The following is an 18,458-nucleotide window of genomic DNA, read 5'->3' on the forward strand; positions in this document are numbered from 1 at the left end:
TGGAACTCTTGCGTAAAAGTGTCACGAAAGCACTAACTCTCCAATTTTTGGTGGCTGGAAATGCATAAGAACGTCTGCTTTGAGGTCGTCGTAAAGGATCTCCACCACCTTTTTGCCGCTCTTTTTGTCACAGCTAGGCGCAACCTCTCGTAAATTGCATCATCGTATGTATATTATAATAGATTCTGCCTTTCATGAAAACGTCGTAGTCTACGTTGCCGTCTGGCGGTACGGATAGCAAGAAAGGTAGCCGCCATATTGGATACAAAGACAAACGACAGACAACGGTAACTAAGCAACCTTTTTATTTCACTCATTACGCATGCGTACGATGAAACTCTAGAGTTAGCGACTGGTCTGACCAGTCGTTAAATATCCATGGTAACAACGAGACAATAACGAGCGAGAGAACTAGCGACTGCTTCGTGAAACGGCACTCTAACTAGCGAGAGGCTAACTACCAATCGCTAACTAACTACTGCTTTGTGAAACCGGCCCCTGTATGGTATGTACAAGTATACCTGTATATTCTGCACTTCGTTAATTATGCACAACTCAAATGCTTGTAAGATAAAATTTGCAAACAAACATGCTCTTGACTTTAAGCAACTATTCCCCATGAGCCTGAAGCATAGACAGTTTAATAATAATAAAAAAACAATGCCAATTTTGAACTACCCTGTACATATTCCAGCAAGAGCAAGAGTTCATTCTGTGTAGCAAGGTGGAACACCAGTCGAATTCTGGTTGCATGGGCTTAGCGGCTGCTTGATACACGGATACATAATGATAGATAATGTTGGGCTTGGCTAATTGCCAGCTGATTGGAAAATTGAGTGCTTGGCTATCAATTTGTTTTTTTGAAAAGACACTATAAAATTTCCTGTAAATGCCTCTACAACAACTGTAAGAAAACGACCGCCATATAAAAGCTTAAGCCTTAATTAATTATCTAAGCCGTCATTACCAATTTACTTCAACTTTACCATTTCGTCAGATATACTTGTAAAGAGAAAGTCGAATAAAACCTTGTTTTCTAGTAGTACCATCACCCATGCTTTTTTTTCTACACACATTTGCCACCCTTACTTAATTCTAATTAAATAAAGAATAACGATAAATTCCCAGTTCGATTGTTTTTGGTCTAAGTGCGTGTCAAAGCAAAGTTTTGATTTTCAATTCACAGTTAAAATAATCTACTCTTCTTTATTCTCATCGCATCTCGAAGTAAGCGTTAGCCAGACTTCGTCTTCGGGGGTAGTTACTAGACCATACATGGCCTTCACCCCCAAACCATTAACATGGTGAACCTGCAAAAGAGACAAAACTGTCGAAAAATATTGAATGACCACTCGGAAGGATTCTGACATTTGTATGAAGGAATATATTAAAATTTTGCGAATTATGTGATTATACAATGTACGGTATATACCATGATCGATACCTACTAGTAGAAACCTGACCCCGGTTTCGTTTTGCACAGCCATATTGAACTTGTACGTACCATGTTTTTAAGTTTCTTTTTGCTTCTATTACATTTATTTGTTACTATTATTAAGCCTTCAGCAAACACACCTGGAATTTCAGCAGAATGTTGGCCAGCACAGTGGTTACTTCAGCGTAAGCAAAACGGTATGCAGGACACTTCCGATTGCCGGCAAAACCAAACGGTTGAAAGGAATAGGGGTGACGTTCAGCCACTTTCTCTGGGCTGAAGCGATCTGGGTCAAACCTAAAAATTGGTGTTAAATTTAAAAAAAATTAACCATTATTTATTATTATTATTATTATTTTTATTATTCTGCCGTGGACTTAACAATGTCTGCTCCTTAGTTAAAAATGAACACATGCCATAATTGCACTCACTTTTCGGGGTTTGGCCAGATTGATGGGTCACTGTATCCAACGCCCAAAGCCTGGATAATGGGGGTCTGGAAAACACATTCATCTTAAAAAGCATACTGAGTTATACTGTTTGCCTATGCAAACAAGAGCGGCAGCTAGTAATCCCCATTTATGAGCATGTTGCACTTTTTTCATTGTTGTTAATCAGTTTTGATAAACTGAGTTGTCCACTCCATTCTACACAAATAAGTATAAAATGACTAACGGTGGATATACTTTCACGTTTAGCAATACCGAGTTGGTGCAACAAAGAATCAGCTATGTATTTTTGTTATTTTGTAATTAAGTTAAATTAAAACTGATGTCAAAGTGACACTCAAGAGATTATAAAATTTAAATACGACTTGGGCCCTTGTTTTCTTTTTTCGGAGAGAGAAATACGAAAAAAAAACAAGAAACCTTCTTTGAAAAAATATTCAATGCATGGCATCAGAATGGAATATCTCTGAAATAGGACGTCATTCTACTTACCCCAGGCGGTATGACGTAACCTCCCAGTGTGACGTCTTTTTCTTCGTCATAACGGGCTGCGATTGGCGCAAGCACTGCCATGCGCAGCGTTTCTTCCATTACCTGACGAATGTAGCTACAAGAAGAACCAATAACATTCAATTAATACATATTAAGATATATATATATATATATATATATATATATATATATATATATATGTATATATATATATAAAGTAATGCTAATGTCGATAGAAATATCTGATCGTTCAGGATGTAAAAGAGTGATTTTTCGCAATTGTTTCATTTATTTTTATACATGTAAGTTTGAGGCACGATAGGATTATCCCTGCATTCTCTTAGTCTTGTCGCCCAGAGGACAAATAAACCAAAAACAGGACAGAGAATAGGGATGGACCAGTCATCATACTTACACCAGCTGAGCAACGTCATCTGGAATCACTTTGCCCGTGTCATTTAACTTGTCTTTTACTTCTTGGTACATTTTATTTTGAATTTCAGGGTACATAGAGACGAAGTGGAGAGCCCAAACCAGCCCTTAAATTAAATAGATTTCAATTATATTTATAATGTTGCCAAATTATCAAAATAATTCCAGGATAACGAGGGGTCGACTTCTTCATACACCATTATTCTGTTACGAAACTGAATCTTTGCCCAAACACGCATCAATATATGACCAAAATAATTTACAAGCACCTTTGCTCTCTCAATAAGAGAGAAACCTATGGGCTTGGAATTTGCCTTTGTTTTGAAAAAAAGGAACTGATATGTATATCGCAGTAAGCATGTCAATGTAAGTCTTCAACCTAATGATTAAACGAAATTAACCAATCATTTAGAATTTCATGAAGTCCAAAAGATAATGGATACGCACAATTCCCAATAGTATGGAATCCACCAATAATAAACGTCATAGCGTCACACTGCATGACGTCATCCGGAATACCGTTTTCAATCATGACGTCAACCAGCATTTGTCGATTCTCGATACTCGTATTATGTTTACGCCTGACTTCGATGACCGCCGCCAAAATGTCGTACATGTATTTTTTCGCTGTGAAGAAAACAAAAACAAGCTTCCTAATGAGCAGAAAGAGGGCAATCTTCAAAAGTACTCCTAACTTCTGAATTTAGAAATTTTATGGTGTATGTCTAAAATTAATCTTGCCCCGGTGGTACTTTAGGCCTCAAATCTACACAAAGCTCAAAACTTATTTTAGATTAGATTCCAAATATGTAGGGTAGGAGGGTATTTCAGGACATTTCTGATGAGTGTTCGGAAAAAGGTAAGAATAATTTAATCTGACCTAAAGCCTGAGTGACTACAAACTTTTTCTCAATGGCTTTGGTAATAAATCTAAGAAGTAAATATATCAATCACAATTAATACACAATAAATTAATAAAAAAATATTGAGTATGAGAAAAGTGCCAGTGCATGTTGATAACATATTTTACCATCGTTGAACTTTTTCTCACGCTCACTCCCAGGATTTGGTTCATCTCCGCGTTGTCTTTTATCAAAATCGAACCAGCACTAAAACATATATGAAATTTTTATCATGTTGATATTCAAAAACTATATGTGCTTAAACTCCCAAAACGGTTGGTGACATCTAAGAAATCGTACAAAGTCTAGCATTGGTTTGTTAATTTTTCAGCAGTTATACCAACAGCCATATGCAATCGTGTTGCTTATATTGTTCGAACCGTCAGGCACACAAACAAGCGCATGCAGGTTACCGTACAAAGATAAAGGAGCCAAATCGAACACTTACTGTATCATATGCTTTCCAGAACTTGACGACCTGGTCTTCGTCTAGAATGTAATCTCCAAATGAATACTGGGTTATAGCTTTTATTGAGAGCAGAAACACCTCCTGGCGACAGGGAACGTGTTGACCACGTGGCAAACGTGACCATTTCTCAACCATTTCCTCGGCTAGCTTTGACGATAAAAACAAATTGAGGATATTAAAGGGTGAAGGTATCCAGGGGTAAAGGTTATAAGAAAATGCTTTACAAGCTCTTGGGATATAAATTTAAGATCCAATTTGTTTTTTTTTTTGATTCACTATTGGGTATACATCTCTTTTCTTTTGACAATATTAAAATTCCCTTCTATTTATTTCCTTTAGAAAGATAATAATAATAATAATAATAATAATAATAATAATAATAACTTGACATTTGTATTGAATGAATGTATATCGCCGTTTGCTGGATTATTGAAAAAATGTAACTTAAGCAAAACTATATATTTAATTTTATTTTTGAGAATATCACTTAACTTAATGACTCTTCAAAAAATTGAAAAATAATAATTACCCTTTGGAATACGGGTATGTACTCCATTACGTATCTGTGACTGTAGCAGGGGTCGTATGTTTTCCTTTTCCATTTCCCCTCTTCCTTGTTTGTTACCTGAACAGATTTTCTGGTTATAAGGGGCACGAAGAGCTCAAACAGAACCGCTAAAAGCCAAAGGTTATGAATCAATAAGTCCAAGGATTTATTGCGCGTGCGTGGTGTATTTAATGTGTGAATCGCTTAAATCAAGCGTTATAATTCACGAAATAAAACAACGAAATGAAACCATTGAAATAATCAGTATATTTACAAAGTCTAAAAAAGCAGAATAGCATTTACTCACGGGGCCTATCGAACATACTCGAAGTCTCTTTGAACAGTTCAGGAGAGGTGATGCTGACTACCATTTGTTCTCCAAACCAGAACTTTGCTATGGGTCCATACTGCTGATGTAGCCACAGCAGGAACTCATGAAGACTGCCATGTTTTTTGACCAGTTCTAAGTTCCCATGTCTGAAAAGAAAATACCAAAGCTTTATACAAACGACAACTTGTTTAATCTACTGTGATTGGTAGTCGAATCTACAGCCACATATAATATATCCAGAAGCGTTTAATTTGGAAAAAATTACTATCTTTGTTGAAGCGGGTATCAGACGTTGCTTTAACTTTAATCAACAAATAAGCAGTAATATAGTACTTAAGTGGGCTCGCAACAATTATTATTGCATTTGATTTGATACGAGGTTAAGTATGTTGATTCGGGGTACGCATTCACAAACAGGCAGCGTGAAGCAACAAACGGCAATTATCGTTCATGAGGCCTGTTATTGGATCCTTATAGACTATAGATAATGTTTCCAATAGGAAGTATTTGTTGTACAATCCTACAGGATTCCTAAAATCGTGTGGGAATGCAATAGGTCTCTTTCGTAAGGGCCCATGATCTGGGCCCATGCAGTTTCGTCAACACCGGATAGTACTGTCCTAGGGATAACACTACTACTGCATAAAATTGTTATTAAATGTACCGAATAAACCAATGTATCACAAACACTGCACACTTCTTTGACTCTGATATTGTTTTCCAGTGGTTGAAAATACATGCTGTCCTCAGGTAACAGTTCATAGGATAAGAATGTTATGCTGTGGATATAGTGTTATCCATAAGATAGCACTATCCAGTGTTGATGAAACTGGCCCCCCCGGGAACATGTACTTACTTGATATCTTTGGTATTCAGTCCTGGAATATCGTTGCCGGAGTTGCTGCGGCCTAAGATCTGCAAATAAACACATATAAGACTTCGTGTCAGATGAAATTTCTACACCCCTTGTGATCAACCTTTTGTTGTCAATAATAAAGCAAGCTAGTGTCAAACTATTCGTAGGGACCACTCCCACAGATACTTGGATCGATCTATCTCCCTGGGGAGTCTCACTAAATTGCTTTCAACGTAACCGGCTTAAATGTTTGTCACCCTTAGTAATGCTGTTACTAGCTGATTCGGTAGGCATGACAGACATTTAAGCTTCTTGAGCTGACGGCAATTTAGCGTGAACCCCCAGGGAGTTAGGTCGATCCAGATGGATCGATATAAGCATGGGAGCCCAGTAATAGTGTCCTTATTATAATATCGGTGAATATAATCACTGATTATTGTTGCGGACTTCGAAAAATGGCAGCCACTAGCTGCTAAATACATTTCTATGTTTGCGGAGTTGGAAAGATGCCAGCACGTTCACCGCTCACGACCTGCAATGTTAACATTATAGATAGATAGATAGATAGATAGGCAGATAGATAATTTATTCCAACGTGAGCAGAAAGTACACAGTATTTTTACAAGCTAAGAATATACATGATAAATATACAATCAGTGTAACAAAAATAAATTGGTTGAATCAATATGACCTTAATATATGTTAATAAAATGATAACATAATGTTAGCATTAGGAAAATAAACTGGGACATAAAAGTATGCACCAGAAGGTGTACACCGTGCGATGTGCATTTATACCAGCATCAAGATATACAGACTCAACAACCTACATGTACATGTAGTGTATTAAAAATCCACTCCCAAATATCCGTATTCCATGGAATGCAAAGAAAAGTCTCCTAGTATTTTACATGAATACGATATGATTTTATGCTATATAGATAACCTTAAGTGTCAGTGTTTATGTTATTTTCATATTATTCTATTATTTTGCTTTCATAAATATCTTTGAATTTAGTACTATTGCTTATAATCATCAAATCCATGATTCTTTTACTTGCTTTATAGTTGATATCATGACATGACTTGGAAGTATTATACCACACATATATATTCCTTTCTATATTTACTGACTGCGCGACAATTGTTACAGCCATGGAATATAAATGAACGGCCTTGAATATATGTGCAGCTTCAAAAACATCCCTTACCTTCTTGTTAATCATCTGTAGTAGCACGAGTGTTACAGTGACTGCCAGTGCGACGCAGAGCAGTAGAAGATACATCTTTTTTTCATTAAATTTTTTGTTTGACAGCGTGCTGGGTCACCTTGGCATATACCTGCAGTAGATTAAGGTGACACGTAATTGTCAGAAAACTAGGCCACGCCATAATGAAAGCCCTTAATTGGCCTTACATTTGAGTAAGAATCAATTAATCTAGACACATAAACTAATCCTGTGAAATAAGATAACAATTAACTTAACAAATAAAGAGCCACGTCGTGAATTAAGATAAAATGGTCAAATGTTATCTATTAAAGGACCATATGGATAAAGAAAAAAGACAACCATGGACGTGACTTCGGAGGGTTCTGTAAGTTTTTTTTCATAGAATCTCAATTTTACAAATTCTTGGCCGGGAAATATATTTTTCTAGAGAGAATCCAATCAGATTTGCGACTAATTACTGTCTTAAACAAAGTAGAAATTAAATAAATGGATACAAATATGAATAAATAAATGAAAAAAGCGAAACGTGCAAATAGAGTTGTAACAAATGTCTATTCAAAGATAAACATATGTTCTTGTTTAAGATGTTAAAAAAAGACACGGTGACAAATATGGATACCAAAAGTGATGCGAAATGCGTGTGAGTAAGCTATTTTTTATAGATGAAAAGAAATTTCAAAAAGATAAACGATTATATGTAAGTAATCTCCGCTGTTAATTTGGTTTCCAAATATTTATGAACAGGTCAAATAAAGTGCGTTTGTCAAATTCACTACCCTGTGATTAACATGTGCAAAAGATTTTAATATTAAAACAATGTTAACAATACACGCTGTCATCATTCACTTCACGTTTTCTACTCACGGTTCAAACGTCTGTCGCTGATCGCAAGGAGATGCTTACAGAGGCCTTGATGTACTTGAAAGTCACCTACAGATGATACGGGCAACAACGTAAAAGGTCTTAAACAACTGATAGCTATTAAACTACACCAGCACTAATAATCTGTCTATCGGCTGCAGAACAGTCGGTCGATTACATTATTTCTCAATACTTATCAATCTCTGGTAATTAGTGCCTCTCTCAATGTCCTGTCTTCATCCTACCATACCACAGGTTTAATATTTGCCAAATATCCGGGTCCTCTTTGGCCATGAAGTGGAATGTAGGTCATTGATATCTACTGGTAGGCCTAATGAATATCAGTCGGCACCGACCTGCAATGCGGGTCAGCCCTGCGAACTTCTTGAGTTGTTACACTGCACTTTAATTCTGCGCGGCTTAAAGGCTTTATGCGAGTGAGGTAAAATAAATGAGGTCTTCATAATTGTGATGGAATAAACGACAAAAGATTGTAAATGGAAGGGTTTATTTCCACGAAAATAGCTATTTTAATGAAAAATGATTCACTTACGTACTGTGAGTAGGAAATTTGCGCCATTCTAGACTTTGTTATATTCAGATACCGGTCCGTTACATCTGCATGAATAAAGGTTAATAAAACACTTGAAAAAAGTCGCTATCATACACGGAGTTAAGTAAATGGCAATCAATTTGAAATAATTACCAAGGGATAATATTATAATGCACTTTTTCTGAATTTTTTTAAAACAAAAATGGCGTGCGTCGACACAGCAGAATGAAAGTCGCTATCACTGCAGATACTATGCAACAGCTTATTGACACGTTTTCTTTCTCTTACCTACTTGTAGTTTTATACTCAGAGGAAAATATCTCCAGCATGTGCTGTCTGCAGCATACCTTGAAAACTTCGAATGTCACAGAGAAAGAAAAATAATCGGGGTTTTACCAACTGGATGCAGTAAAAGAAAATACTAGAAAGTGGGTCACGGTCTTGACAGTGGGGGTTTTAAAGGCCTAAATGCCTGATAACATGGCAAGTTAGCTTTTTTACTCGTTTCGTACATGTGCAATACTTCACTTAATATCAATTCATTGAAATTAGCACTTTTATGGCACAGACATTTTGTTACTTTATTCAGCAACAAAAACCCTTCTACACATAGAGTTGCCAAGCGTCAATTGTCAATGAAATGAAATAAGATGAACAGATAAATAAATTTAAACAAATAAAGCTGTCATACGCTGATCATAAATATTCCAAATAATACATGTATGATACTTATTTAACATATATTCTAACATATATTCAAACAAAATTTTATTATATATTACATATATATAATAAAATATATTATCATATTATATATATATATATTATCATATATTATAGGTAGTTTTTAGGTCTAATGATTCTATAATGGTATATAGTAACTCTTTCAATTTTTCTGCATATTAAATTGAAGATTGCACAAAGGTGGCAGAAATAAAAGGGGATTGTCAAAGAAATCGAAATATATATATAAACTATGTAACCAAAATTGGTATGGAGCCTTATGCAATGCTTTAGATTTTGACATACAAAGTCCGCTCCATTGCCAAAAGTTCAATCCAATAAATCCAATACCTTACAGCAAGGTATCGTGTCAGTTTGACAAATTAAGTCAGTTATGAGTTCAGATTTTGACATATTTTATATCTATACGGAGCTCATCGATATGTCTGTTCTCGCTTAATTCCATCATGTTAGTTAAAACTTGTCTTCGACCTAATTCAAAATAAACGAGTTTATTTCAAAATAAAAAAAAAAAAAATTCTACATCACTTTAAATGCTTTTATATTTTTGCAATAGAAAATACCGATTTCTTAAAGAAAACCGCGCCCTTGATCGATTGACAGTTGACCTAAGCACTGCAGAATGCAATTTACTATAATAAACTATAATATGCAAGATATTATATAGACAAACTGTCTTTCTTTAATCTTCTTATAACTTAGTATTTACTGGTACGTGAAACAGCTGCTACTTGTATTACCGTTACTGTCTTTGTTACCTTCGAATGCCACATAGATGATGTAGGCCGTTACATACATATGTTCTGAGCATTATAACATTCAGGGTGCATGAAAAGAAAACATGCAGGTCACAAATAATGCATCACAACTAGATAGTTTCCTCCGTTTATTTTTCAGTGCTAATTTAACATACCTGTATGTTACCTCTATCAAAAAAAAAAAAAAAAAAAAAAAAATATATATATATATATATATCTGTTAGGAATACATCATTTACAATGTTGGCTTCATAGAGAGGAACAATAAACTGTTTACATATTGGATTGAACAGTCTTTAACTCATGTCATTTAACGTATTTAAAGTAAAAATGTATCAAAATAAATGGAAAACGAAAAAAACTGTTGATTTTAAAGAGCTTTTTCAATTTCGCCAACCTTGAAGGAAAGTACACAAATAAAATAAATGCATCCTTCGTAAGACAGGCTGTAGGCAAAAGTGGCAAGCGTTATATGATAGACGTAAGGTTCCAATTATATTTTCTTTGTTATTACAATACAGTGCGATTATATATAATAGCCAAAAAGAGAAACGCACTTTTTTATCGCACAGCGGCTTATTTTTGTTCAATAAACTATGATTTATATTTGTATTACTGAAAGTATATCAGATGTCTTATTCCAAGACAAATGACAAACGTCTTTCCGTCAAGATGTCAAACGAACACTCTTAAATAATAAAGACAACAAAATCCAACGATTTATATAAAAATATGACAAATTCTACAGCAACACGAAAATTATCGGTAAACAACACATCATAATCACTTATTAATAATTCATGAAAACTAAATATAATACAAAAAATTAAAATTAGTGCAAAAGGTGAAAAAGATACGGAAAGAAAAAGGATGTAAAAGAGAAACAATGTAAACCACTTAAAAATAAGAGAGAAACCTAACACCAATTAAAGGACAGAAATAAACCTCATGCCTACCTGAAAGTAAAAAAGATGTCTTGTTCCAAGACAAAATGGCAAACCTTTTTCAGACAACGTGTCAAACGAACAACTAATCTTCCGAGAGAGACCTCGGATAAAAGAACACGAAAGTACACGAATGAGCCTGAACACGAACGCAATTAATATTTTATTCCTACAGCATTTCGCCTGTGGCATCTATATCTATGGTTTTAATGTACTATTTCAAACAATAGTGTTGCATTAATCCCCACATGCTTAAAGGGATAATAACTCTTCGTTTCGGCCAAAAAATGAATTTTCCTGGAGTAAACAACAATTTTCCCATACTTACCAATGGTTAATGAATCCATTTTTACATTCAAAGTTAGTCCCTGGTTTTTTTCTAAAAAGTTTGGTTTTTTGTTAAAATATCTTAAGAGATTTAACAGAGTATAGCCATCAATGGAGGTCACGTGATCTAAAGACAAGCTCAGATATCAGAAAAAATAGCTATTACTGCCGTTTTTGTGGTAAAACAGAATATATTATATTTCTACGAGTTATTCACAATGTTTTTATTGTGAAATATAGATCTCATACGAAGAGTTATTATCCCTTTAAAAATGGTGTCTGCTGATGATCCCAGTTAGATTATTTTCAGTTTAAGCCGGTGCGTGTCTAAATAAAGTTTTGATGTCCAATTCACAGTAAAAATAATCTACTCTTCTTTATTCTCATCAAATCTCGAAGTAAGCGTTAGCCAGACTTCGTCTTCGGGGGTAGTTATTATACCATACATGGCCTTCACCCCAAAACAATCAACATGATGAACCTGCAAAAGAGACAAAACTGTCGAAAAAGGTTGAATGACCACTCGGAATGATTCTGACATTTGTATGGATGAAGGAATATATTAAAATTTTGCGAATTATGTGATTATACCATGCTCGATGCCTACTAGTAGAAACCTGACCCCAGTTTCGTTTTGCACAACCATACTGGACTTATACGTACCGTGTTTTACCTTTCTTTTTGTGATTATTGCTTCTGTTGTATTTCCTTGTTACTATGATGAGGTATTCAGCAGACTCACCTGGAATTTCAGCAAAATGTTGGCAAGCACCGTGGCCACCTGAGCGTAAGCGAAACGGTATCCAGGGCACTTCCGATTGCCGGCAAAACCAAACGGTTGAAAGGAATAGGGGTGACGTTCAGCCACTTTCTCTGGGCTGAAGCGATCTGGGTCAAACCTAAAAATTGGTGTTAAATTTAAAAAAAGAATTTTACCATTATTATTATTATTATTCTTATAACCCATTGCCGTGGACTTAACAATTAACAATTGCTCCTTAGTTAAAAAATGAACGCATATCATAATTGCACTCACTTATCGGGGTTTGGCCAGATTGATGGGTCACTGTATCCAACGCCCAAAGCCTGGATAATGGGTGTCTAGAAAACAAATTTACCTTAAAAAGCATAATCTCGAGTTAGTTATAATGTTTGCCCATGCAAACAAGAACAAGAGCGGCAGCTAGTAATCCCCATTAATGAACATGTAGCACTTTTTTAATGTTGTCAATCATTTTTGGTAAATTGGGTTGTTTTCTCCATTCTAAACAAATAAGTGTAAAATGACTAACGGTGGCTATACTTTCAGTACGGAATTGGTGCAACGAAGAATCAGCTATGTATTTTGTTATTTTGTCTGCTTAATTAAGTAATTACAGTCAAAGAACTGATGTCAAAGTGACACTCAAGATATTATAAAAAAAGTTTTTTTAAACACGATTTGAGTCCTTGGTTTCTTTTTTCGGAGAGATAATTATGAAAAAGAACCTGATTGAAAAAATATTCACTGCATGGCATCAGAATGGAATATCCCTGAAATAGGACGTCATTCTACTTACCCCATGCGGTATGACGTAACCTCCCAGTGTGACGTCATTTTCATCGTCGTAACGGGATGCGTATGGTGCAATCAGTCCCATGCGCAGCGTTTCTTCCATTACCTGGCGGGTGTAGCTACAATAAAAACCAATAAAAATCAATTCATACATGCAAATACATTATACAGGGGTATATACACAAATAACAATGTCGAAAAAAGTATGTGATCGTACATGATGTAAAAATAGTGTTTTTTTCGAAAGCTTTCATTAAATTTTTAATAAGTTTAGGGCACGGTAAGAGTTATCGCGGCATTCTTTGGGTCTTGTTAGACGAAGGAAAATAAATCAAACAGGACAGAAATAGGAATGGCCGGGTCAGTCTTCATACTTACACTAGCTGAGCAACGTTAGATGGAATTACTTTGCCCGTGTCAAATAACACTTTTTTCACTTCTTGGTACATTCTATCCTGAACCTCAGGGTACATAGAGACGAAGTGGAGAGCAAAAACCAACCCTGAATATATATATATATATATATATATATATATATATATATATATATATATATATATATATATATGCCAAATTATCAAATGAATTTCAGGAAAACAGTGGGTAGAATTATTAATAATTGATTTTTCTGTCACGGAATTGCCTTGTTTGACTAAACACACACCAATGGCAAAATAATAAACCAGGTTCTTTGCACTATCAATATAGAGAAGCCAAGGGGTATTAAATATTAAAATATACATATCGCAATTGGCATATCGACATAGGATTTAAGCCTAAACATAAAATGAAATTAATCAATCGTTTGAATTTTCATGCAGACTAAAAGACAGATATACGCACAATTCCCTATAGTATGGAATCCACCAATAATATACGTCATAGCGTCACCCTGCATGACGTCATCAGGAATATTGTTTTCAATCATGACGTCAACCAGCATTTGTCGTTTCTCAATGGTTGGATGTTTACGTCTGAATTCGATGGCCGCCGCTATAATGTCGTACATGTACTTTTTAGCTGTGAAGAAAATATCATAATAAGTTTCCTACTGAGCAGAAGCTGGGTATAATCTTCAAAAGTACTCCTAACTTCTGAATTTAGAAATTTTATGGTGTATGTCTGAAATTAATTTTATGGTGTATGTCTAAAATTAATCTTGCCCAGGCGGTACTTAATCATGGCTCAAATCTACAGAAAGCTCCACGTTTACTTTGGATTTGACCTAAAGATTGAGTGACTAACATCTTTTTACCGTGGCCAATGGCTTTTGTAATAAATCTAAATAGTGAATAAATCAACCACAATGAATACACAATCAATTAATAAAAAATGATTATGACAAAATCGGCAGTGCAAGTTGATAACATATTTTTTACCATCGTTAAACTTTTTCTCACGCTCACTCCCAGGATTTGGTTCATCTCCGCGTAGTCTTTTATCAAAATCGAGCCAGCACTAAAACAAATATGAAAATTTTATCATGTTGATATATAAAAACTATATGTGCTAATACTCCCAAAACGGATCATGGCATCTTAGAAATCGTACAAAGTCTAGCATTGGTTTCTTAATTTTTTTAGCAGTTATACCAACAGTAGTCGCCAATAGCAATCGTCTTGCTTCACTGTAAACGGTTCGAAACGATCAGGTACACTAACAAGCGCAGGTTATCGTACAAAAATAAAGGAGCCAAATCAATTACTTACTTTTTCAAATGCTTCCCAGAACTTGACGAGCTGCTCTCCCTCTTGGATGTAATCTCCAAAAGAACACTGAGTTATAGCTTTTAATGCGAGCAAAAGCACCTCCTGGCGGCAGGGAACGTGTTGACCTCGTGGCAAACGTGACCATTCCTCAACCATTTCCTCGGCCAGCTTTGACGATAAAATACTGTATATTGAGAATATTGGAGGGTGAAGATAGGGATAATTAAGGAGAAATCGTTATAAGAAAGGGCTTTACAAGCTCTTGGAATGTAAATTAAAGATCCAATTTGATTCTTAGAATCACTGTTGGGCAAACATCTCTTTTCTTTTGACTATATTAAAATCCCCTTTTATTTATTTCCTTTACGAAGATAATAATAATAATAATAATAATAATAATAATTTTGTATTTGTATTGAATGAATGAATATCACCGTTTGGTGGAATATTAAAAATATTTGCCTCAAGCAAAACTGTATATTTAATTTCATTTTTGCGAATATCACTGAACTCAATGACTCTTCAAAAAATTGAAAATTTTTTATTACCCTTTGAAATACAGGCATGTACTCCATTACGTATCTGTGACTGTAGCAGGGGTCGTATGTTTTCCTTTTCCATTTCCCCTCTTCCTTGTTAGTTACTTGAATAGATTTTCTGGTTATAAGGGGTACCAAAAACTCATACAGAACCGCTTAAAAAGACAGAGGTAATGAATCATTAAGGTCAAAGATTTATTGCGCGTGTGTATATACACACGTGACGTTTAATATGGAATATTTCAGTTTCGAAGGTATACCTATGTGAAAATGCGTTCCTTTTTTCACAAACTCCGATCTCATATAAGAGTAGTCAGGTGTGTTGCTACCAATTAACTGAATACCACGTTTGTTGGGCTGCTGCCTTATGTAATATGCAGTGATTTAATTGGGTAGTGCTCCTTTGGGCAGGTCAAAGCTTGGCTTTGGCAAAGCATGGTTCTGTCAAAAAAGTATCCATATGTCGGCAACTACTGCTTAGAAGAATTTGAAATTTTGCATGCAAGTGGTCGGGTTTGCAGTGTGTAAAATGAACTTTGTAGTGCTTTACAAATTTGTTTATCTGTGGCAGAATGGCGCGAAAATGAGAGACATTGCAAGACAGATAATTGCGCCAAACGAAACGGTCCGCTCAGTTTTATAGAGTAATGTCCAGACTGATGTACCTACCAGAGGCAACGCCCAATGTATTGAAATCATACTACCAGGGTACAGGACCGACTGTCTTTCGGGATATCCTGCTGCAACAACACGAAAATCACCCAGACGACCTTCGAGGAACCCACTGTAAAACATCGTTGTATGTTTCTCTAATGAATTGGGGACCTTGACTATTTCTGGGTTGAACAATGAAATCTCGTGGCCTTCTTAATTGAGGTCAGACTTCACCTGCACCGCTCAACAGTCAAAACAGAGTTTACAGACATCCAGAAGAGACCAACGACGAAGCGTGTGCCGCGTCTAAAGTGATTAAGGTCATTAACAGCGTCAGTATTTGGAGTGGATACCACATTGGTGCCAAAACACCAATGGTAGTCATCGACGAAAACCTTAACCAGATCAAATAAAGGAATAATCTGGGAACCACTTGGCTATCATTTGATAGGAACAACTTAAGAACAATTTTAGGTTGCACGGTGAGATTGCCGGTTCACACAGAGCACTTTTAATAGCAGATTACTTACAGAACCAAGGGGATGAACAGCTACCTTGGTCATCAAAATCGCCATATTTGATCCACATAGACAATATGTGGGTAGGCAATTACTCGCCGAATCAATGGCCTACATGTCCTACAACAAAACTGGACCAAATTGGACAGATTTTGACCGATTCCTGGAATGTTATTCCAGACTGAACTTTAAAAACCTATCCCAAGGAATGCCTTGCCACTTGAGAGCGCTGGTAGCGGCCAGAAGAGGCCAGGCGTAACAGCGACCGTTATTGTGATTAAACACTGACATGAGGGTCCTTTGTGGAGCGTGTAACTCTTTTACAGACGATAATTTGGAAAATATGGTGGTCCAAAATATCTCTTTTAATGGTTGATGTATGACATAGAATAGGCAATGTGTTTTTGTTTGCTTCTCTGCCGAATTCCATTAACGAACGGATGCCACAAAAGTTATTTAAACATCCTTATTTTCATTTATCAGTCAGCAAAATAGGAAAAACTGATGAAAAATGATTTGGAAAAAAATATTCCATATTAAATGTCCAGTCTGTGATTTGTGAGTCGCCTAAACCAACCCTTATTACTCAAGAAACATTTAAACAACAAAACAAACAAACAAAAAATTGAAATAATCACTATGTTTCCAGTCTAAAAATGAAAGCAGAATGTATTTACTCACGGGGTCTGTCGAACATATGCGAAGTCTCTTTGAACAGTTGAGGAGAGGCGATGCTGACCACCATTTGTTCTCCAAACCAGAACTTTGCTATGGGTCCATACTGCTGGTGTAGCCACAAAAGGAATTCGTGTAGGTTGCCATGTTTTTTAACCAGATCTAGGTTCCCATGTCTGAAAAGAAAATATCAAAGCTTTATTAAAACGACAACTTCTTTAATCTTCTGTGATTGGTAGTCGAATCTGGCGCGTTAACTATCTGTGTTGAAGCGGGTATCAGACGTTGCTTTGACTTTAATAAAAAAAATTATCGGCAATTAACAACTTAAGTGGACTCGCAACAATTATTATTACGTTTGATTTGAAACGAGGTTAAGTATGTTGATTCGGAGTTCGCATTCACAAACGCGCGAAGCAACAAAAGGCAATTATCGCTCATGAGGCCTGTTAATGGGTCCTTATAGACTTCCTAAAGAAATCCCATAGGAAATGTTTCCAATAGGAAGTATTTTCTGTACAATCCTACAGGATTCTTCAAATCGTGTGGGAATCCAATAGGGCTCTTTCGTAAGGGGAATAGTCTAGGACCATGCAGTTTCGTCAATACGGGATAGTACTATCCTAGGGATAACACTACCATTACATAAAATTGTTATCATAAGAACCGAATAGAACAGTGCTTCACAAACGCTGTACGCTTCTTTGAGACCATTCCCACAGATATTTGGATCGATCTATCTCCCTGGGGAGTCTCACTAAAATGCTATCAAACTAACCGGCTTTAACGTCTGTCACGCCTAGTGAAGCTGTTAGGGAGTAATTATCTTTACCCCTAGCTGATTCGGTAGGCGTGACAGACATTTAAGCTTCTTGAGCTGATGGCAATTTAGCGTGAACCCCAGGGAGTTAGGTCGATCCAGATTGATCGATATAAGTATGGGAACGCAGTCTTTGACTCTAAAGGTGCCTGCTGTCCTCAGGATACCAGTCCATAGGATAACAATGTTATGCTGTGGATCGACGAGTGTTACCCATAGGATAGCGCCATCCAGTGTTGATGAAAATGGGCCTGGTACGTGTACTTACTTGATATCTTTGGTATTCAGTCCTGGAATGTCGTTGCCGGAGTTGCTGCGGCCTAAGATCTGCAAATAAACACATGTAAGGCTTCGTGTCAGATGAAATTTCTACATCCCTTGTGATCAACATTTTGTTGTCAATAATGAAGCCAGTTACCGGTAGTGTCAAGCTACTCGTACTGTCATTATGATTATATCGGGGAATATAATCACTGATCATTGTTGCGGAATGTTGTTTGGGGTGGTCGGTTCATGCCTCTTATCAAAATAACACTATCCAAGGCTGGGCCCCTGGGGACGTGTGTTTTGACAGCGCCCCTATTGAAAGCTTTGAGATTGTTTGCGGGACGCTCGAGATTGAAAAAGAATGTCGTGATTTCCTTGGATATATTTCT

The 18,458-nt window shown here is 36.0% G+C and overlaps 2 protein-coding genes across 3 annotated transcripts; both read right to left on the reverse strand.

The window, feature by feature from the left end:
* Positions 1–284: 284 nt before the first annotated feature.
* Positions 285–8,241, reverse strand: LOC106152215 (cytochrome P450 20A1). 2 transcript variants are annotated; one of them, XM_087014149.1, is made up of 13 exons: positions 8,010–8,241; positions 7,125–7,254; positions 5,914–5,972; positions 5,034–5,203; positions 4,709–4,854; positions 4,159–4,326; positions 3,839–3,917; positions 3,256–3,435; positions 2,792–2,915; positions 2,377–2,491; positions 1,867–1,931; positions 1,576–1,732; positions 285–1,310 (listed from the first exon to the last, which is right to left on the reverse strand). In XM_087014149.1, the coding sequence occupies exons 2-13, from the start codon at positions 7,197–7,199 to the stop codon at positions 1,197–1,199; spliced, it is 1,452 nt and encodes a 483-aa protein (XP_086870275.1). In that variant the 5' UTR covers positions 7,200–7,254; positions 8,010–8,241; the 3' UTR covers positions 285–1,196. The 2 variants fall into 2 exon arrangements, with proteins under 2 accessions (XP_086870275.1, XP_086870276.1); XM_087014150.1 differs by lacking the exon at positions 7,125–7,254 and having other exon boundaries at positions 8,010–8,240.
* Positions 8,242–10,221: 1,980 nt separating this feature from the next.
* LOC106152221 (cytochrome P450 20A1) lies at positions 10,222–18,144 on the reverse strand. Its single transcript, XM_013525732.2, has 11 exons — positions 18,071–18,144; positions 16,989–17,158; positions 15,145–15,290; positions 14,597–14,764; positions 14,267–14,345; positions 13,731–13,907; positions 13,266–13,389; positions 12,892–13,006; positions 12,369–12,433; positions 12,075–12,231; positions 10,222–11,813 (listed from the first exon to the last, which is right to left on the reverse strand). The coding sequence occupies exons 2-11, from the start codon at positions 17,050–17,052 to the stop codon at positions 11,700–11,702; spliced, it is 1,209 nt and encodes a 402-aa protein (XP_013381186.2). The 5' UTR covers positions 17,053–17,158; positions 18,071–18,144; the 3' UTR covers positions 10,222–11,699.
* Positions 18,145–18,458: the final 314 nt, after the last annotated feature.

This window comes from Lingula anatina, chromosome 5 (genome assembly GCF_051362555.1).
Source record: "Lingula anatina isolate TDL-2025a chromosome 5, LinAna3.0, whole genome shotgun sequence".
Classification (NCBI taxonomy): Eukaryota; Metazoa; Brachiopoda; class Lingulata; order Lingulida; family Lingulidae; genus Lingula; species Lingula anatina.